The sequence below is a fragment of the Manduca sexta genome, chromosome 9 (genome assembly GCF_014839805.1).
Source record: "Manduca sexta isolate Smith_Timp_Sample1 chromosome 9, JHU_Msex_v1.0, whole genome shotgun sequence".
Lineage (NCBI taxonomy): Eukaryota > Metazoa > Arthropoda > Insecta > Lepidoptera > Sphingidae > Manduca > Manduca sexta.
Window position 1 is genome coordinate 1654449 of NC_051123.1, and position 22130 is coordinate 1676578.

The 22130-nt window shown below is 34.2% G+C and overlaps 5 protein-coding genes across 7 annotated transcripts in view; 2 read left to right on the top strand and 3 right to left on the bottom strand.

The window, feature by feature from the left end:
* The window catches only part of LOC115455658 (nardilysin), a 35768-nt gene extending 31692 nt beyond the window's left edge, over positions 1-4076 (bottom strand). For both annotated transcript variants that reach the window (XR_005112119.1, XM_030184317.2), the window contains exons 1-2: positions 3809-4076; positions 1974-2172 (exon numbers count right to left, since the gene is read on the bottom strand). Coding sequence is in view for 1 of the 2 variants with exons in the window: in XM_030184317.2 (XP_030040177.2) it covers positions 1974-2172; positions 3809-4044 (435 nt within the window). In the remaining variant the exon portion in view is untranslated. The remainder of the gene's footprint in view (positions 1-1973; positions 2173-3808) is intronic.
* A 408-nt stretch (positions 4077-4484) lies between these two features.
* On the top strand, positions 4485-9174 carry LOC115455679 (centromere protein J). Its single transcript, XM_030184343.2, has 3 exons — positions 4485-7796; positions 8384-8588; positions 8768-9174. Exons 1-3 carry the CDS (start codon positions 4606-4608, stop codon positions 8897-8899), a joined length of 3528 nt encoding a protein of 1175 aa, XP_030040203.2. The 5' UTR covers positions 4485-4605; the 3' UTR covers positions 8900-9174.
* On the bottom strand, positions 9165-12284 carry LOC115455680 (39S ribosomal protein L44, mitochondrial). The gene is made up of 6 exons (XM_030184344.2): positions 12117-12284; positions 11772-12050; positions 11372-11532; positions 10960-11086; positions 9844-10017; positions 9165-9375 (listed from the first exon to the last, which is right to left on the bottom strand). The coding sequence occupies exons 1-6, from the start codon at positions 12184-12186 to the stop codon at positions 9218-9220; spliced, it is 969 nt and encodes a 322-aa protein (XP_030040204.2). The 5' UTR covers positions 12187-12284; the 3' UTR covers positions 9165-9217.
* A 448-nt stretch (positions 12285-12732) lies between these two features.
* LOC115455725 lies at positions 12733-18466 on the bottom strand. 2 transcript variants are annotated; one of them, XM_030184395.2, is made up of 14 exons: positions 18340-18466; positions 18066-18262; positions 17336-17933; positions 16917-16989; positions 16539-16604; positions 16378-16455; positions 15370-16300; positions 15196-15275; positions 15044-15129; positions 14802-14917; positions 14659-14723; positions 13773-14512; positions 13179-13435; positions 12733-12946 (listed from the first exon to the last, which is right to left on the bottom strand). In XM_030184395.2, exons 1-14 carry the CDS (start codon positions 18365-18367, stop codon positions 12806-12808), a joined length of 3456 nt encoding a protein of 1151 aa, XP_030040255.2. In that variant the 5' UTR covers positions 18368-18466; the 3' UTR covers positions 12733-12805. The 2 variants fall into 2 exon arrangements, with proteins under 2 accessions (XP_030040255.2, XP_030040256.2); XM_030184396.2 differs by lacking the exon at positions 16378-16455.
* A 458-nt stretch (positions 18467-18924) lies between these two features.
* On the top strand, positions 18925-20373 carry LOC115455697. Its single transcript, XM_030184361.2, has 3 exons — positions 18925-19426; positions 19975-20074; positions 20267-20373. The coding sequence occupies exons 1-3, from the start codon at positions 19223-19225 to the stop codon at positions 20356-20358; spliced, it is 396 nt and encodes a 131-aa protein (XP_030040221.1). The 5' UTR covers positions 18925-19222; the 3' UTR covers positions 20359-20373.
* Positions 20374-22130: the final 1757 nt, after the last annotated feature.

Genomic DNA, 22130 nt, shown 5'->3' on the forward strand with positions numbered 1-22130 from the left:
TGAAGGTTTTATTTTTGCAGGTTCATAAACTAACTGGAAATTGTATAAACAATAGTTACGTAGTCGACATTCAAACTAATGGCTCAGTCAACAAACAGCCACAATGCGCCGTACAAAATGACTGGGTTTTTACCATCTTATGATTGCTATTAATACTTAAGCTAACAATATTGATGGAAACTGTGAATACCACAATTGCTTCCTACGACATCCAGGAAATTATCTTTGATGAGAATACATTTCCGTTTGTCATTTAATGGAACATAGTACTTGCGCGTTGCTTACCGGACATATAATCTGCAAGGATTTATACTATGAGTTAAAATTTCGAGACAACTTAATTTATTTAACGTTGCCTATCCTTAGAGCTATGATTATGACACAAATATTATTTTTGGTATAACAATGGGTAAACTATCAGTGTGGTACTAAATTATTAATACCAAAAAAGGCTTTAAAATCTCCGATAATTTCCACGAAATGAACGCAACAACAAAGTCATTTCTCATCATTTCTGTGAGACATTCGCCGTTCGCGCCCAACATAATATTAAATACTAAATCGAAGTTCTACCACAAATCACTAACCATACAATCGATTTGAACAAAAACCTAAGTAAGTATAAATAGGGCAGACATTGTCAGAGACAAATTGATAAAAAAAATTACGCAACTATATGCACCAAGTTCTTGGGCGAAGGTCAATATAGACAGTCATTTCAATGCCATAGATACTAAACAATAAACAAACAAGTTGACATAGAAAATTGAATTTCAATGTTGACACTGCAATATTTCACAACTTGCAATATACAAATATTTGTTTTTAGAACATCTTGGCCGGAAGTGAGTAAAGTAAGTTTAGATGGCTTGTTGCCACGGAATGGAATTTTATATACGGAACATTTCATCCTCAATGCCATTCATCAAAGTAACGAATGTCCATATTAAAAATAGAAAATAAAAATTTGGTCCTTCGAGCAGGATAGTTCGTTCCAGAAGTTCAATCCTTTAAACCTTACATTATAATAGGTCACACGTCCTTGGCTTAGGCCTGGTTAAACTTGTTATAAGCTTAGCATTATTATATTGAACATAAAGCGGTTACAAGTAATTGAATTAGTCGAGACGGTAGTCACGAACGGCTGCAAAGAAACATACTGTACCTTTGTGATTATATTCTATTATCTAACGCGTGTTCGCATTGCTAAAGCAAATATCATTACTTATGACGTACACTCTAAATAAAAAGGCATATGGCCCAGAATTGCATGTAGGGAGTGCAATATTTACAGATTTAGCAAAAGAACGTAAATATGGTACTTTGGCAAAAAATCTGTGAGCTCTAATGCATTATATTAGCATTCATAATTTACTTAATCCCTAAAGCAATGATTGTCCTGATTGTAGGTGTAGGTTAAATATGGCTTAGGTGATATCATAATATGTTTATTTTAATGGGCGAACAAAATATAAATGAGTCCCTGATATTTAGTAATCTTCATGGCCCATTATCACTCACAATACGTAAGGTTCATAGATGCTTTACCGTTAGAGAAATAGCTTTTGAATATCTCATGCACTTAAAAAAACGCTATGGCAAGCTATGACTTCACACGAGGATATATTATAACTTATCATGCGAACTATAACAAATATTAGAGTTGCAACAAATAGTATATTCGGGCTTCGGCTACACGCCTAATACCGGATATTCTGCAACCCTCTCGGTCAAATAGCTGAATAATAGACAAAAAAACTTCAATAAATACAAGGAAAATAATATATTATAAAATAAATTATTTTTTTATTTACCAACTATGAGACCAGTACAAACTTAAGTATTCAGTACATGTCCGAGTAGGATAAATGAAGGTGACTAAGCCGAATACTCAATAGGATTCGAATATTTATTGCAAGTCTACAAAACATAAATAAGATAATGCATTGTCCGGTATTAACAAATCAACGTACCAGTTTCTCCTCATCGAAGTCCCGTTTCCGCATGAACGGGACACGGTCGCTGCCGCCGGACTGCTCCGACCTGCCGCTGTCACTGTCATCACTTGTGTCCTCTGAACTGAGGGACTCCTCATCGCTTGACTCAATCTCTGCTGGGCGACTGGGGTCCGATATAAGCAGGGCTGTGAGGCCATTCTCTAGTTTTATTGTCCTGTTAATAAAAGTTAGGTTGAACACGTTTTTTCCCATAAGGCATGACAAAAAGGATAGTCATGTATTTATATGGGAAAAGTGACCAATTTGCCCTGGTAAGTGGAGTGGTGTCTATAGAGTATCATTCTTGATGGTTGATTATCAGACCCGTTGAGAAAATTATGGTAGCCTGTTTAAAATCAGATACACAGACTAATACTGAAAGTTGCGACAATTATGTGGGGCACTGATAGGGTTTTCAGAGAGCCTTTCATACAGGTTTTCTTGTGTGTATGTTTGTTCTAATATAAGCTTGAAAAACAAATGTGTTTGTAATATAGCTCAACTTTTAAATACATAACAAGGTTTCTATATTTATACACCGTAGAGCATACAATTGTGTGAATTTAAAATAACAATGAGCCAGCCATACATCTGATTCACAACCTCCTTTCCAGAAGGTAGACACAATACTTTTTTATATAAATTTATTTAGTCATAATCTGTAACACAGAGATGTAAATCCCATAGCAAAAATTCATTCAGTATTAAACAAATCATATTATACATTTATATTATTATTAAAATGCCTTTAAAAACCTCTAAAAACTAAAAAACAAATTAACATTATCTGTATACTGGCTACCATTTTTAAAACTGAGTACTAATTAAAATTGCTGCTTAAGCTAGATAAATACATTAACAAACATATATAACTAGCAATTTTAATTAGTCACACATCAAAATCGGTTCACCCAGTCAAAAGTTCTGAGGTAACAAACATAAGAAAATACAGTCAAATCGAGAACCTCTGTTTTTGGAAAATATATTTTATGTTTTGTTGGTTATAACTAGGTGCAGTAAGGCCACTTTGCCATGGCCATATACAAAAAAAGGAATAAATACAACCACAAAATGTTATACATTGATCTTAATAAAAAAAAAAATATAGTGTCATTGTTCAACTATATTTTTAATTAATAAAATAGTTTTGTAATTTTTCTTATGCATTTCTTTTTAATTAAGCTGTATTATGTTGTAAATAATATATTTTATAAGTATTTTGTTCACATACTATAATATAACACTAAGTGATTTATCAAATATATAATTATATACTTAAAACAAAGAAATAATTTAAGTATACAGGGCCATTACATAACAATTCTTAAAATAATAACTTGAATCAGTAACATTTTAAGGTAGTAGTATTTAATAAAACATTATATTAAAAATAGGTACTATTTTTTAAGTCTGTTTTCCTTTCTCAAACAGGGCAGGTAAAGAGACAATACTTCTTGGATATTTTAGGATTAAAGGAAATTATAATGATTTTTTTAAACTTCTTTAAATAGGAATGAACAAAGAAAATATGATATACTTAAAAAAAAAAACAATGTTTACAGTTTCACTTTGTTTGTAAACAAACCTCCTTAATTTATGGCCGAATTTTAATACATATGGCAGCACCTCCAATCACCTTTGCTAGTTACGCAGCTTATAAATTCAGTAAGTTTTAGAATGGACTAAACATTAGCCTCAATGATTACCTAGCAAGATAAATACTTTGTGTAGGCAGTCATAAAAATTCCAATGTGTAATTCAAACTTTCTTACTTAAGGCGCGAGTATGAAGTATTAAAACACTAAACTCACTTGTAAAGCTTTTTATCAGCAACAGATTTGGTTGGTTCTGGTAAAACTTCCACTTTCTCCTGTCTGGGAGACATGCTTGCAACCTGCCTTGGACGGTTGCCTACCACTTTCACTTCTGGCTTGAATTTAGGAGTTCTGTGTGAAGCACCGCGTCTATGCATTATTGTTAGAAATATCTGTCGTGCTTGCAGAGGACCAGATGTATTTTGAATAAAATGTGACAAAAATTTTGACATTTATTGGCGCATGCTTAGAACTACCAGGTCAAAAAAAGGAATTGTTTTCATTTTTATTTCAGTGTGGTAACTACATGAAGATAATGATGATAAGTATTAGTAAATTCAGAACATTTCTTCTTGACTAGTACATTCAAATTTACAAATTATTAAAGAGCATCATAATATTACGATTTTATATTTTGTAGACATTGACATAAAAAATAACATTTTCAATATGAAAACAGTATAGCTTATGTAAGACATTTGTTATTACATCATAAAATAAATAAAAAAATATTCTCTTTTCATAATGTTTTTAATTTCAACAAGCTATCAAATCATATTTATACTATTATGTGAAAGGCTAGCATTTGTTTTTGGAAATTTTAAGTTGTTTCTGAATTCAGAGGCCATTCCAGATGTATAATCCTAACCTAACTGTCAAAAGTTTAGTAAACTTTGTCTTGTCAAATTCAAAATTTCGCGACTGTTTGTGATTTAATGTTTAAGTGTTTTTCATCAACAAATTATAAAATTGTTCTTGTTATTTATAATGACTAAAACTTATAAACAACCATAATGGATCAGTCTTATTCTGACAGTGATCTCTGTATGTCTCCTACACAAATATTGGAGCGTTTACAAGTACTACGACAATTACAATTAATGCAACGCGGGAAACTGCAGAAACAACGTTTGCAGTATCAAGAAACATCTGAAAACTCTTCAGGATTCACGGAAATTGTCAGCCATTTCAGTAGTAGCACTAGTAGCAACTTATTCCGAAGTTTATTACAGTCTCCACGCGAGGATCCAGACAATGTTTCGCAAGTGAGTAATGACATCTCGCGAAAAGTTAACGAACAAGACCTCGTCGAAGGCATCTCTATATTAAATTTGTCACAAGAATCCGAATTTATAATCAAATCGCCAAATTCAGCAAGAAGCCATGGTTCAACTAAACAGGATAATTTACCATCAGGCCAACTGGAATTCGCACGTGTGGAAAAGAAATCTCCCGCCAAAAAACAAATAGAATTAGACGAGATGCCTATACTTACGCCGAAAAAGGATTTCGAAGCTTTAATCATAGAGAAACTTAAAAATGAATTGGCTGTACCAGAACCAAAACATTCTGTCACTGAAAACAAACCTAATACTCAAAAAAGAACATTTTTGAAAAGAGGCGAAGGTATGGCCAGATTTGGTTTGAGAAAAAAGGATCTTGTGATACAAAACACAAAGTCATTACCTTGGAAGTCGCAAAATTTCAAAAGCAAGATGACTGAATCTCCAAAACGAACTCAAATAGAAAAAAAAGATATTCCAGTAACAGTCCAAGAACCAAAAGTGTCACCTATCATAAATAGAAATATTGCTTTAAACAGACCAGAAATTAAAGAAAATCAAAAATCTCTACCCCAAGAGAATAATTCTCAGAAATCTGAAAATACTAGTTCTACCACTCCAGAAATTTATTTAAACCAACCAAATAAGAAAATTATAGAGATGCCGAAAGGAAAGCATCCACTGATGACAAACAAAGGCAAGACATGGGCTGCTGTCCTCACTAAAGAACAGAATGACTTTCTAACACAACTAAAACAAAGTGATTATTACAAAAATTTTGCATCACCTGCAAAAAGCACCATATCTGAGGTGAGTTGTGATGAAAATCTATCAAAATTGACCCAAGAGAGAGAAGTAGCAGAGCAAAACATGTTTGAATTATTAGAAAACAAAGTTTCACATGAAAGCTTTGATTTGGAGAGCTCATTCTTCAGCAGATTTTTTAGGAAAAACAATCTAGAATGTTCCGGAGAAAGCACACCATTGATCATGCAGAAGTGTCTTGCTGCTAATCCAAATTTACTACACATAGTCTCAGATCTTAAGCAACGGAAGAAGAATTTCTCACAAAGTGAAATGGAGACTTGTCAAAGTGAATACACAGAGTGCTGCAGTGATGCCTGCTCCTCTGTGTCCAGTTGTTGTTCCTGCCAGACAGTTGAGCATCCTCAAACACCACAAAGCTGCATTTATAACAAAAAAGAATCTATACCTAAAAAAACTAAACTAATAAAAAGAAAAGAGACCGAAAAGGAAGATAGTGACAAATGCCAGATTGACACTGTCACAGAAAATGATGTCATGAAAGCCAACATCGTAGAAATGAATACAAAATTAATTAACACCAGTGAACTACTAAAGGAAAGACTCCATGAACTTGAAGATGAAATAGAAACATTCAGAAAAGAAAATGCTAATTTGGCAAAATTGAGAGAGGAAATTGATTCAGAAAGGCAAAAGTTCTATGAGGAGAAGAAAGAATTTGAACAGAAGTTTAATGAAGAAAAAGTCTTATCAGAGTATTATTTGGCTGAAGAAAGAGAAAAAATAACTAAGCAGAAGCAAATGTATGAGCGCTATGTAAGAGAAATGAGAGGGAAGTTAAGTAAGAAAGATAGGGATGAAGTCATCAATCTGAAAAAAGAAGTTGAAAATTTAAAGGAGGAAATAAGAGTAAAGGATGCAAAGTCGACATCCACAATAGCCAGACTGCGAAATCAAATAAAAATTATGGAAAAAGAAAAGAAAGACATGACAACAGAAATAGAAAAACTTAAAAAGGAAAATAGAAGAATTCAGCATAGTAATGACATCACTAGAAGGCTAACTAATATGAAATACCTTGCAGAAATTAATAAGAAATTAGCTAATGTGACTTCTAAAGAAAGTAGATCAACAGTTGATGTTGACAGTGATGCAAAATATAAAGCTTTCGAGATAGATAGACAAAGTAGAAGTAAGAAAAAAGAAAATACAATAAAAGGAGCTATGAGACCTAGAGCTAAAAGTGTTCCAAACCTAAAAGTTACTTCAAGATATGCAAAATATTTTAGTCAAAAAGATTCAGTCAGTCAAATGGAACAGAATGGTCTAGTTAATATCGAAAGATTGAGTGCTACTGGTGCTTCTGACAATGACGAAATAGATGATCTCGAAGAAGATAAAGATGTCAGTATCTCTGAAGAGGAGTCAATACATTCCAGAATCAATTCTGAGAATGGTGAAGAAAATAACTTGGAAAAACTGTACATGGAAACCTTTCGCTCAGTATCGCCAAAAAGCAATATTTCCAATGGAAGTTCAATTAGAAATCACTCGGAACATGTCGGCGCGAATGACTTCTTCCTTCGCCAGTCAAATTCTAGGTCTAATTCAATACGGAGCTCAAAATCACCTACACAAGAATTGTATGGGCATAACTCTAGTAGGTCGTCAAAGTCCCCAGTTTCAATACTTAGTAACCGACTGAGCAACCAATCACCTATCAACTCATATCGGTCTACTGATCATGTCTCCAATTTGTCAGCTGGGTCCAATCATTCTCACAGATCCAAATCACCCATATCAAGTAATCATTCTTATTCTTCTCAGAACCTAAAGTCTTCCACTGTAATACACAATGATCAATACAGAGATAGATTGTTAATTGTCAGCCCAGAACCATTTTCGAAATCAAGTCTAACTAAAAGTAATTTGAATCCAACTGAAATAAGAAAGTCTGATGGCTCAAAAGAACTTAGGTTTCCGAATGGGAATGTTAAATTAATATCCGCCGATGGGAAATACAGTAAATTCATTTATTATAATGGTGATGTCAAGGAAAATTTCTATAGCGAGGGTAGAATTAAATATTTTTATGCTCAGACCAAGACTTATCACACCACACATCCAGATGGGCTTGAAGTACTTGAATTTCCTGAGTAAGTTCATTATTTTATTTACAAGTTAGCTATACCAGTGTCTAGCAATTTTGGGGAGCAACCATCAATAGGAATATTAATTCTTGTGACACTCTTATGTAGAGGAGGATAAGGTCAAAAAGCTAAGATTATTTTAACTAACTACCATATTATGTATTCACATTGTGCTGTTGACAGTATCCACAAAATATTTTATTAAAAGTGCCATGATACCAATGATACCAGGCATCCTACCACATTGTAATTAATATAGTTACAGAAAATTTACGATTGACACTTCTTTAAGCTTAAGCTTAAAGAAGTGTCAATCGTAAATTTTCTATACTATACCATTGACACTTCTTTAAGCTTAAGCTTAAAGAAGTGTCAATGGTATCATTGGTATCATGGCACTTTTAATAAAATATTTTTAACAATCAGAAGTGAATTTACTAAAAAAATACAATGACCATAATTTTAACAAGATCTTCAAATATGTTAACTTCCAAATCAAGAATAAATGCGCTATCCAGATCGAATTTTCTTTGCAGTTCTCGTTTTTAATAACTGTATATTTCAATACTATCATACATATATTATATTTGTAGTGGTCAAGTGGAGAAGCGCTACAAAGACGGTTCGACGGAAATCCGTCTACCAAACGGCAGCGTTCGCTACTTCGATCCTAAGAACGAGCATGTTCGGGAGGAGTGGCGGTTCCCGGACGGCGCCACGTTGACAGTGTCAGCGAGCGGCGAGCAACGCATTGTCTTCGCCAACGGGCAGGTCGAAGTCCATGCTAGTGATCATAAGGTAATTTGATTGAATAATTATTGTCCGCACACTCACGTCATTATGCCTAAAGGGAGACGCAACTGGTGCGCACGTGTTCCGCCACGTGTATTCTGTCCCATTGTGTGTTAAGGAGTGAGCCTATCGCCATATCAGGTATAAATTCCAGACGCCGAAAATATGTTTATTATTTGTTACAGCGCCGAGAGTTCCCTGACGGCACTGTGAAGTTAGTGTACAACGATGGAACATCAGAAACACGATATGCCTCAGGAAGAGTGAGAATTAAGGACAAACACGGAAATTTAATCATGGATTCTGCCTCTGGGTGATAATTTTTTTAATTTAAAAAGTTATATCCTTGCCAGTAATGCATTTATGCTTAAAATGAATTATTTATATTTTATTATTCGAAAAATATCGTGCAAATTGTTTAACGATTTACAAATTAAAATTTGCCAGACAATTTATGACAAGATGTACTTATGCTGTTTTTGAAAACTGTGCCAATTTGTTACGAATTTATATTGTATAAGTTATAATTGATGTTTAACATGTTTGTAAGTTTTTAAGGGATATCAATTTAAATAAAATATGTTATATTTAATTATTTTATATTAACCTATTTCTACATTAATAAATATGTTCCTTCAACTAGCTGTTATTTGGTACCGCGACTCCGACACTGGCTTTGGTATGCCGTTTAATTGGAAGTTGATTGGTTTCATGTGATCTTCAGTGCCAAATATCTTTTTGAGGGCTTCTCTTGCTGCCATTTCCTTGGCTATTGCTACACTTTCACCGAAACCTGTGAATTAGATATATAGCATTTTAAAAAATTCTATTATGATGTAGGTGTACTCACTTTAAGATATTAAATGTGAAGAGACTGACTTATTTGATCTTGCTTGAAGGATTAAAATTTCAAGTATAGCTAAGGCCAGGGTATTGGAAATCATGTTGCAGCTATCTCAGTGCCACAAGATACCCTGGGGTTGTCCCGTGTGCGCCGATGAAGGCAACCATAGCTTTCCGGTTGTATGCTGGTGTAGGGCATATACAGGGATAGGTACTCTGTCTACTGCTCGCTCGGATGATGCTATACTCGCGAGTGTCGCCATTGGGTCGTAAAACCGGCGAAACCAACATAACTGATCCACTTCCCAAATGGCGGTAGCAAAAATGCGTTTTTCCCCACGAAAAAACAGGTATTAGAAATCACAATCAACCATCATCATCATTCCTTGTTAGTTATATGGAAGTTGTTAAATCTTACCAGATGAAACCATCTTCTTGTCTACATACAGTCCAACCCTGTAGCAAGCCAGCATTGTGTTCTTGCCAACCTCGCCAATTAACCTGGGTTCTACATTAACTCCCTCCTTCTCAACAAAACTAGTTAACATTGCCCAAGGATCATCAATCTGCCAGTATTCATTGACATCTTTGCCTGGAATTTATAAAAAAATCATGGAATTTATAAATATTAAAAAAACAAATAGTGTTTAGGAAATTATATATGAATGCTTGTGATAGGTCCTTTTTCTGAGTACATACATACAAAACATCACGCATTTATCCCCGAAGGGGTATGCAGAGGCGCAACTAGGGCACCCACTTTTCGCCAAGTATGTTCCGTCCCATGATGTGATAGGGGGCGAGCCTATCGCCATATCGGGCACAAATTCCAGACTCCGGGCTGATACTGAGCAGAAAAACCCAAATATCACTTTGCCCGACCCGGAATTCGATCCCAGGACCCCAGAGCGCTATTGTACCGGTCATGCAATACAACTACGCCACCGAGGCAGTCAGTCACTTTTTCTGAGTAGATTTCAGTAATTAGTTGTGTGTATTTCAAAGGCGAAGGGTCCATAAAACCGGATTCCTGCCGGCTTCCCTTTCATATTTTACGTAAAATATAATTATCATTAGAAAGATTTGCAGACCGCATTTATGCATATTTGTACCTATAATATATTGATTGGGGTTCCCTTTCAGAAAATTTCACCACTCACCACTGGTGGTTACTAAATTAATTTGATGAACGATGTTAAATATCATTACATAGTATAAAACAAAGTCGCTTTCTCTGTCCCTCGGTCCCTTTGTATGCTTAAATCTTTAAAACTATGCAACGGATTTTGATGCGGTTTTTTTTTAATAGATAGAGTGATTCAAGAGGAAGGTTTATATGGCTAATAACATCCATTAAATAGTGGAGAAATACTGTTATTTTGTTATGTTATACCCGTGCAAAGCCAGAGCGGGCCGCTATGTTTTTATATACAACATTCACAGTTTTTCATAGTGTATTTAGTATCAGCATTGCACCCGTGCGAAGCCGGGGCGGGTCGCTAATTTTATTTTATAAACAAGCCTTTAAACCTACCTTGCAACTGCGTAATGACAAAGTCGCGCACAAAATGTGCTGCTCGCTCTTCACCTGAAGACTTCAGTAGAGCACCCACAATAGCTCTGAATGCATTTGCTAGTATGTAATTGCTGACTGGGTATTCCTGAAAGCAACATAATATACTTTCGTTTTTGAATTGTCTCAAAATAAAACTTATTGAAAAGCATTAGTATAAAAATGCAATTTAAACATTATCTATTTGCCAAGTTTTTTACACATTTCATAATTTTCACACAATTCATTTTTATAAGGAAAAATATAGGAGACATTTAGGAACCTCATCCAGTCGAAATCGGTAAAAAAATCAATTTGTCCAATTTACTAACTCCTTCAAACAAAGCCTCAAAAATACCTCCTTGCAGTAACAGTAGATATAAAAAATATTTACCGAAGCTAGAATAATATCCTTAGTACCAAGATGCAAAGACACATGCATCAAAGTCTCCTCGCTGACCAGGTGGTTTTGGATGCTCCTCACTCCTTGCAATGGAAACTTCGGCAGTACTGCTTCTAGGTAGAGCTGAATGTATCCATTTATAAACTTCCCACCTGTAACATTGTATTTTATGTTATTGTGATAGAAATTTATCTTACTAATATTATATATGCAAAATTAGAAAAATAGATTATAGTGAAATTTTTATTACAATACACATAGTCGTTTTCAATTGACACAAAAACAAATTATACACTAATGTGTCCTAAATTCAAATTTCGAAATACTTATATAGAACGCGTAATATATTAATCATGAATCAGAACATAATATGTATTAAAATATATCTAACCTTCATCAGCTAACTCTCTGTTGTCCTTCATTACTATGTCTAGTCCCATGTCTTTCTGTCTCATTTCCTCTTTAATCACATACGACCTGTCGGTGAACGCTTGTAATAATAGGTCCGAGTCGAATTCCTCGTTCAAACGTTTTCCAAAAGCGTAGAGTTCCGCCTCCAAATTCCATTCTAAGAAAGTGTTGCGAGGGTTTGTTACCTTTCCACCTTGTTTATCTTCCCGACGCTTAAATTCCATTAGAGTCGGCGCAACCCATCTGTGGATTTTTTGAGCTAAAAGTAGGAGTAAATTAGTAAGAGAATTATTATATAAATTCATCAAATGCAAATGGTATTTACCTTGTATTGTAACAGGAACGTTGTTAATAGCCCTCATAAAAAGCGGCACACAACGCCTTAAAAGAGCCATGATTTATATAATTATAGTTTTCTTCTTATAATAAATGAAAATTTGTTTCAAAACATTTCCCCAAATGTCAAATTTTAAGGTTATGTTGAGTTTTTATGACTTTGACAAGAAATGTGCAAGAATCATATAAACCATAAAGCCTTATCTGTTTCGGAATTTTACTTATACAGTTACTTCCTAGGTAGCATTATCGTTTATAACTTAATTATGTATTAAATATTTCATAAATCTATGAGTTCTAGTAATGCATGACCATAACATTATAAAATACTGGCTGATGACTGACGGGGCATGGGTCTGAAATCCGACAATAATTCAATAATGCAATTTTCTCATACGACTCTCTCGAGATTGGCTCCCACGAGAGACAGAGTTTGTATCAGACATACCGCTTGTAGCCAGAATTGTCGCTGCAAATGGCAACATGCTTGGAAAGTGTAGGTCATCCACATATTGCTGCGACCCTATACAGGAGTGAACTAAGGAAAGTAGGAAAAAAGAAAACAATAACAGTTCAAAACACAATAGTGTATTAAAAATAAAAATAACTCCAAAGATTATAAAACAAACATTCAAAATTAATACAATTAAAACAAAATACGTGCCCAATGGTTATGTGTCAACTCCTTCGATTCGTCAAAAACTCTCTCACTGAACTGAAAAAGCCTCGTTTCATTTTCCTATTTCCTATTGGTATTATTGAATGACTTGTGTAGAATGATGCGGTCGTATCGTATAACGAAGAGCCCATCGGTATAGCCTGCGAAGAAATCCAGTTATAAAATAATTATAATTACCTATAAAAACTTATAAAACTACATTAGATCTAAAATATTGTGATAACTTATTTCCAACATTTGGAACTAAGAATACAAATTATTTAAGAGGTTTGTAGATAAAAATAATTTGAATGCGTTCTTTCACTTTCCTTGTGAATTAACCAACATGTTTTTTTATGCATATAATTTAAAACATATTAATGGAATACTTACTCCAAGAGAAGTACTGAATTGGTAAGAATCGATCGAACTGTTTACACTAGTCAACACACGATGTGGTGGAACTGGTGTCTTAATATCTGAAGTCTTTGACCGCATCACCAGACACGACATCAGTCTACGTAGAAAAGGCTTCTTAGGTTTCGAGTCTATAGGATCCAATAAACCCTTAGCGGACCCTGAATTCACTTCTATGTGTGGTATGGAAAGCTCCGAAGTTCCCAAATTCGGTGTAGCAGATCTTTTGCGACCTAAATTATAAAGTATCGTGACGATTATGAAAAGTGTGTGACTTATCTTGCTAGAAGGACCAACAATTATAGATTTATTTTCTACGTTAATGTCCTGCAATCTTATTATGCAAATATATCTAAACCTCTTTTTAAGCTGTCCTAACTATTGCGAGACTCTGTGCGCAGATATTTGCGCAGCCTTTTTACCCGATTGCCCGATTGATTGAAGGAACCTATTTTTATTCCTTTGTGCACCTTCTAAGCGCGTGACCCCGGGCGCGTGGTCCATTCGCCACCCTCCAAGGCCACAATGATCTAAAGTCGAAACTATATCCTCAAGATGCATGTTAAATACCTTTGAATATAGTAAATAGGGAATCATTCCGCCGAATAATGCTAGAAGATGATAAGCTTCCTACATTCGTAGACGAAAAAGTAACTTTTTTCATGTATCCAACAGTAGCATAATGTATTTCTAACGAAGAACTCGTCTCTCTGGGTGGGGCGTTTACATATTCATTATCCTTCTCGCCATTTCTTGCTTTTGAATCAAAAAGAACTATAGTTTTAACTTGCGAAGGTTTTTTAGGTCCATAAGGAAATTTCGTTACACTATCATCAATACGTAATTTCTTTTTCGTTGATATTTTAAGACCAACTGGATCACCACGATCAAAACTTTCCCTATATTCAAATTTATGTTCGTCTGTTTGGGTTTGTTTATTGCTTTCTGGTGCTAATGGTAGATCGTGTTGGGTTCGTTTCCTGACTTCTCCTACAGAAATTAAACTGCATTTGCAGGTTTTCTTCCGCTTTTCTTGACTTATTTTCCTTGATATAGTTCTTTGGATGGTTCTTTTTACTTTGTCGTACTGTTTTCGCGACAATATTATTGGTTTCTGCTTCGTAAATTGTTCTACTTGTAAGAATACCTGTATGTTTCTATTAAGTATCAATTGTTGGTATAAAGAAGTTCTTTCAACGGCGGACTCAGCTTGATCAGTGTTTGTTTTTAATTTATGGATTTGGTTGGAAAATGCGGACTTGCAACCACAATTGTCATGTGGACTAACTGCTTTTTCTATAGTTTTTTCACTGTAAAAGATTAATAATATTTAATTAATAAATTCTATTATATACGTATATCATTTAACATTTCATATATATATGAATGTTTCAGACATGTGAAAGTTAGATAGAAATAATGTTTGCGTTATCGAAAAATAAAATAAAAATATAACCGGTCCCTTTTGTAGACACAATCAAATAAACCATGATCACCAACCACACCTCCATACATATCGTCCTAAAAAAATAAAATGAAATAATGAATTATTACCAAAAATAAACTAATAAAATAAGATAGCTCTTAAAATCTATAGACCTGTTTCTTGTTATTAGTCTTGCCTTTTACGATACCAAGTAGCTGTCGTATCTGTTTATCCCTTTCTATCGGATCTGGCAGTTCACAACTATCTCCTTTATAATGTTTGATTGGTGCTACGAAAATATATATTTTTAAAACATTCTGTTCTATAAAAGGTGTATGTAGGTTTATATACGCATAACATGCATTTTACGCATAAAACCTCTTTCAAAATTTAACGATACTTGATATAAGTATACCTAAAAAGTCTGTATCTCTGCAACATTCACTCTGCTTGGTATATTTATGGGTTTGGGCATCTTTCTTGCTTGGTCCACCGTCTCGCCTGGAATGAAGATACGATCAATAAACTGTAGATTATTGACAAATGCTGCAAAAAGGATAATCTTACTTGTGACAGATTTCTATGCTATCCCTTACGTTCAGTTTGGAATTGCGAATTGTAATACCTTTAGGATCATTAATTTTACGCTGAAATAACAATAGTCCAACAAATTATTACTGTAACCATTCCATATTATCATTCAACTTAAAATATATACTAATTACGCTACTTATTACTTACAACATTTTTAAAGGGGGAAACAGATTTTCTTGTGTGTTCCTTTTCAGGCAGTAAATACAAATTATCGGGAGAAAGAGAACGTTGATTAAGTCCACAATTTTGCAAAGCGGCTTCTTTAAGAGTTTTTCTAATTTGCAAATCAGTTGTCCTTTGTCCTTGTTCGAATTTTACGTCGTAATACTCATTTTCACTATCAATATTGATTTTAACCTTAGATGTTTCATGTCTAGGAGATTTGTCTGCGTATTTATCCAAAGTTTCTGTTATATGTCTAGTATAGTCATCGACTAAAGCTTTTTTGATCTCCGAGTTCGTTTTATTGCCACGTGACATTAAAATATTGTTTATTTTCTGCATATTTTTCGCCGTAAACACGTCTGATTCATCTGTTGTTTTAGGACTCGAATATGTTTGTATTCGGTCATTATTTTGTGTCATCCTTCCTTTATATGAGCAGGTCGCTGAACGATTTGGACTGTTTGTTCTTGATCGCGGTAATTTAGCATGAGTTTGATAAATGTCTTTTCGTTTTTGTTGACTGTTAACATTTTTTCTCTTTGGCGAGGGACTGCGACTAGGTTTTGGCGATGTATCATTTCTTTTTTCAAAACCTCTACCGTATATTTCGTTTCTACCTATATTTTTGTTAACGTTTGTTGGGCTTCTAGGGGAGATAGGTCTTGTATTTGTAAATACGCTATTTTTGGTAATTTTTGCTTCATTTAATTCTTGTTTTGGATATACAGATATAATTACAAGAGGACTTTGAGTTTCTTTAACAATGTTCCGTTCGGATTCGTCCCCAGTTACGTTCATAGTATTTGGAACACTTGCGTAATTACATTGAATCGTTTGATTCCTTTTTGGAGTAAACATTGTGTTATTTGTTGTGCAAAGGCTAAAGTTAACTTGCGTACCTTGATTTTCGACGCTGCAAAATATGTCAAAATATATCGATCAAAGTTTTATTTGCTTTTGCGTTTTATCTGATAATATTATATTTATTACCTTCGGAATACATTTAAATTCGGATTTTGATTGTTCTTTATCAAATCCACTTGGACATTTGAGTCCCTCAAGCTTTTGCTGAATAAACATAAAATAAATCAACGGAAAAGATCATGTCAATATGGACATAATATATGCTTTATTAAGAATGTTTTGCCTACCTATAATTGTTATCGTTTTCACAATATCCACCAAAACAGGCCATTGTGTCGTAACAATCACGGTATCTAGAAGTATTAGTATTAGTAAAACCTCTAGTAATACAAACAAATATAATATGAGTATCTCAACAAAGATTTATAATTGTCCTATATTATTAGATAAAACCTTTCTCCAAACTTCAAGAGAACCTGAAGCACCTTGCAATTACTAATTACTGTGGCAATGGGAATGAATAATTGGCTTGATTGCGGCTACAATATTTCACCTTTTTTGTATATATTACTAGTGTGTAAATTGCAGCCAGAATAAGCTTTTATCTTTTTTTTTCCCAATAGAAAAATAGCGAGCGTAATCAAAGATCAAACCTTTATACTAACTTTATTGGCTCGATTACGTCGTTTACAGAATATTGTGATGGTCCAGGCCTTTCCGATATCATTTTCGTCATGACTAAAAATAAAATTAAATTGTTACTCTATAATGGGAAAAGCTAATATATTCGTCTTACGTAATATTGCACCGCTTGAACTGATTCTAGCCTACGAAGCGACACCGTATAATTTGAATAAACAATATAAAAAAATTGGGCTGTCTCTAAAATTGAAAGAGAATGTGACGCACGTGCTTTTGTTTGTTGTATTTTATAACATAATTGCTTTAGTTTTTCTAATTTTCACAATATCTATTCCATAGCTACATAGCAAGGGCTGGACCTCCTATCTATACAGACCTAGCTGCCTTCACTTCAATTTCAGATTATTAATCGATTGTCATGTTATATTATGTCTAAACTCACTTGGTTCTCCATCAACCGTAGCATCACACTTCAAAACATATCTTTCGTCGTCAGTGAGTCCCACTTGTCCGAAAATTTGAACTCGACTCTTCCTGCCATCAACATTTCTTCCATCTCTTACACATCTGCAGTCATGATGACTGTCAACACTATCAGGAACTAAACTTGCCGCGAATTTCTTATTATCCTTTCTAAATTTTCCTTTCCGTTTCTTCTTATCCATGTTTAATGATTGTATTATTTGTTTTATACTCGATCTGTCTTTTACAGAATTGTCATTATAATGAATTCGGTGTTTTATAGTTTCAGCAGAGAATTTCGCACTACCAGTTGTTTTTATTTCGTATACTTTCTCTTTCTTCCTCCCTGCAACTACGAGGTACAAGTTTTTTGTATGAATCTTGTGGTTCGAAACAGTATTTTGGATTTTATTCGTTGTAGGAGTTCGTCTTCTGTGTTTGCTTGTTTGGGTTTGATGCGACTTTGGTATCACGGTCACTTTGATAAGCGGTTTATCTCTTGTTGTTAGCTCGCTGCTTGGATTTCTATTAGCTCGTAGAAGACTTGTATAACTTACGACTGAGTATTTCTCAAGAATCTGCCAACATACAGTTATTTATTCTTAGTAAAAATATGAATTTCCCCCTATTTAAGAAGCTAAATGTCTTACTGCTTATTCGCATATAACCTAGTCTAGTATTTAACTAAAATATCTAGGAAAGTGACTAACCTCTCTTTGTGAAGTTTTCTTCAAGACTAGAGAAGTTGACGACGCAGCCGCTCTTTCAATATTTGCTGATATAGAGTGCCCTGTGATATTACTATCGTCTCTGAACGTATTAAAGTAGCGATGTGACTTGCTAACAGTTTTCTTACGTGTATTCTCACAAAATCTTTTCACACGCGGTCTCAAAATATCCAACGAGTCTAAAAAAATTATAAAAATACATAAATACAGCATCACTCAGAGATTTTATTATTTAAGTAGATTTGTTAATGTTCACCTAAGATTTCAGATCCACTGTAATCCATTTTAAATTTAAACTACGTATAAAAATTAAAAAATAAAATAAAAAAGACATCGATGTTTATCCACATTTCAGTGGAGACAAATTTTGACAGCGTCACCAATGATGCGTTATTTATTTTTAATTTCTCTATAATCTTAATTTATCAACTACATAATATTAACAAAAAGTATAAATTGGCCCTTAGCACGTGCCTCCCTTAACAATTTATTCCATACGTAGCGGCGCGTGAGTAACAAGGGTGCGGGAGAGGCAATATGCAATGATTTAAGAATAATATCTTAAAAAAAACAATTTTATTACTTTAGCAAATTTTAAAGTTCCAAAATATTCCTCATTAAAGTATCTATCTAACAGTGTTGGTTGCAAATTGCTATAAAATGATGTGTACTTTAGGAGGAGATTAATGGAATCAACAATTATAGTGGAATTTTCGTTGTAAAAAATTCCATATAATATAATTCTCTTTGATTAGTCTTATCAAAATTTTACTATTCCTTACTTATATGTTATAATCAAAGAGTATTTAATATAATATGGAAATTTGGACCTTTCTACTTTGACATTAGCAAAATCATAGTTTGTCAATGATGAAGTCATAATTTGTATTCTCTTTGGTCATAATCAAAAATTTGAAATGACTTAATTGTATCGATTTCCCATATTATATATTAGAATTCTTTTTGAAATAGATTAATCCGAGGAATACTAAGCATTCATTCTAAAAGACATTCTATAGTCTAAAGTGCTATCTCTGCCCTTAAAGCAGATCAGTGCAATCATCGAATTCAATGAACTAAAAATGAACAAATTTAACACATTTTAAATATATTTTTGATGCAATTTTTTTCCTCCTACAATGGAGATGTTCCCGCCAGATTTCATGAGGACTGGTATGGTAATACCAGTCTCCAAAGAGACATACTTCAATACAAAATGGCAGCCGACTGAAGCGCCGCTGTGCGCTTACGACATGTTGTATCATCCTCCAGATTATAACCCCAAATCAGCAAGGTCCGACCGCCAAGAACCGAAGATCATACGAAAGAATATTTGGGACCAAGTAAACAATTTGCTTACTACTAAAACTACGACGATAGCCTAGTTTGAAATGCAACGGACTGCTGAGACCAACGTCCCCAGATTCAAAACCAGAGAGCATGCAATTCTGACCTTTCTAAAGTTACGTGTTTATTCTTTCTGAACTATCGCTTGCTTTAAAAAAGCACGCTTGTGTGAAGGAAAACATCGTAGGGAAACCTGTATATCTGATAATACTTTATAAACATTTTAAGGGTATTTGAAGTCTGCCAACCCGCATTAGGTCAGCGTGGCGGCGAACTAAGTCTTAATCCCTCACAATAGTGAGTTTAAGGCTCGTTAATGAAGTACATCAGGCTAAGTAAATTGCCTGCTAAGTAGCAAACATATATACGAAAAAGATGGTCAATTTAAATTACACCAACTCCAAAAAATCTTATGTGCATATAAACATAATAACATGAATTAGAAAGATTATATTGCTTGGGTGTGTAGTCATTATTTTTGGATTGTGGTAGGTTTAGGAGTCAGTATTTCTTTGTTAAAAAGTTTTTATCAATTTTTTACCAGGAATACCACAAAGGGATAGCATCAACAACTCACTTCCAACTCGGCAGACCGAAATGGAAAACCGCTGACATACCGACCAAGCAATTCGTGAGGGTTGTAGGTAATAATAATATGATATTTAATATTATGGTTACCAGTTCTTCCATTCTCGCCAAAAAAGTAATCTAATTTTTATATAATTACGTCTATGATCAGTTTAAATATTTGTAAAGCTAGGCTTCTAGTATAGATCTATCATTCGCCTTTGAACAAAAAACGCAGGAAATAGTATGTGACTTTAATTTGTTTCTAGTGAAAAACGAGAACCCTCACATGCGGATCCACAACGTCTTGGAATGGACGGTGCTGTTGAACGAAGGGAAACCAAGCGTTTGCGACCAATAAACATAATATTATTCATTAATATATTTCATTTTACCGAGATAAATATGTTCCCGGGTTCGAAAGTGGTCTATAGCACTCAGAAGTCATATATTATCTCTTAGATCAGGCTATCCTATTAGATTTTTTAAAAAAATATTTAGGTCTTCCTGATATTAGAACGCTGAAATAAACAAACAATCTCTTCAACTTTATATAATACTTTATTATAGTATATAGTCCATCTGAATACCTCCAACTGATTTGTTTATTTCTATCACCAATCGAAGTATGCCCTGTTATGCTCCAAATGTCCATTACGCAAACCAATGGCTCCTCTAGTTACTTAGGTTAAAAATGTGTTTCCTTTTTAAGTTATTCTGTTGAAAATAATTTATTATCAATTAACGTCTTAAGGTTATTAAATCCCAAACATTTTATCGTCTTAAGTCGTTGAAATATTTTGTAATGATACGGTTTAAATCGCTGCTAAACGATGTTCGCCAAATTTTATTGTTATTGAGAAGTAATAAGCTACTACATTTGGTTGTATGCAGACATTATGGACACCTATCATAATTCCAATTTTAGCACGATTTTTTAAATGTGGGAGGAATCTAAAGAGTTATTTAACATTTATTCATATGGCCTAACGGAAATGTTATCCCTGCTCATATTTTTTTATTACTCAGTGGATAATGTTTTTAGTTATTTAATTATTAGGTTGTTATACTATTGTCAATAGTAAAAGTCTTATTACTTATTTGTTTATAATATCAAATAAAATAAATAGTAAAACCAGTGCCTGCTTCGATGGCGCAGTTGTACTGTATGCGCGGTACTGCAGCGCTCTGATATCCTGGGTTTGAATCCCCGGGCGGGCAAAGTGATATTTGAGTTTTTCTGCTTAGTATCAGCCCGGAGTCCGGGATTTGTGCCAGATATGGTGATAGTCTCGCCCACTATCACATCATGGGACGGAACACACTTGGCGAAAAGTGGGTGCCGAGGTTACGCCTCTGCATATCCCTTTGGGGATAAATGCGTGATGTGCGTGCGTGCAGATAACTGCCAATAAACGCTCTTTTTCACACAACAGATTTTATATAGCGCTAATCATTTGCAACTATAGATAAATTGTTAGATCACCTGGCAGGTAGAAAACCCCACCAAAATAATGTCTTTTTGAGAATCTTATTTTTTAGCTTCGAATAATACCCTATTTCAATTTCAAGTTACCTCAAATATTTTTCTTTTTTTGCAAAATTTTCACGCGCCTGGCAATATTAAAATCGCCTGGCTTATTTTTTTATTCCATAAACATTAAACTAAAACACATAGAAATTACATTTTACCTCAAATATATTTCGGGGGAAAAACATATTTAAAATACAATTTAGGGGTTAATTTAGCCCCGCTACTCATCAGCCAGGTCTGCAGTTCCGTGTTGGCATATAATGGGAGACATATGTGACAAGTTTTTTAGCTTACTTCTTATCCCGAGAATGGCTGTTAATGCGAACGGAGCCGCAGGTTAAAGTAAGTCTAATACATTAAATGTGTAGCGGCGATAGCCTAGTTGGTTGTGATACGGACTGCCGAGACGAATGTCCGCAGGTTCAGATCCCAAGGGCGCACACCTCTGACTTTTCTAAAACCTTGTGTGTGTATGCTTTGTGAATTATCGCTTGCTTTAACGGTGAAGGAAAACATCGTGAGGAAACCTGCATACCTGAGTGATTCTCTATAGGAATTTTCGAGGGTGTGTGAAGTGTACCGACCCGCACTGGGCCGGC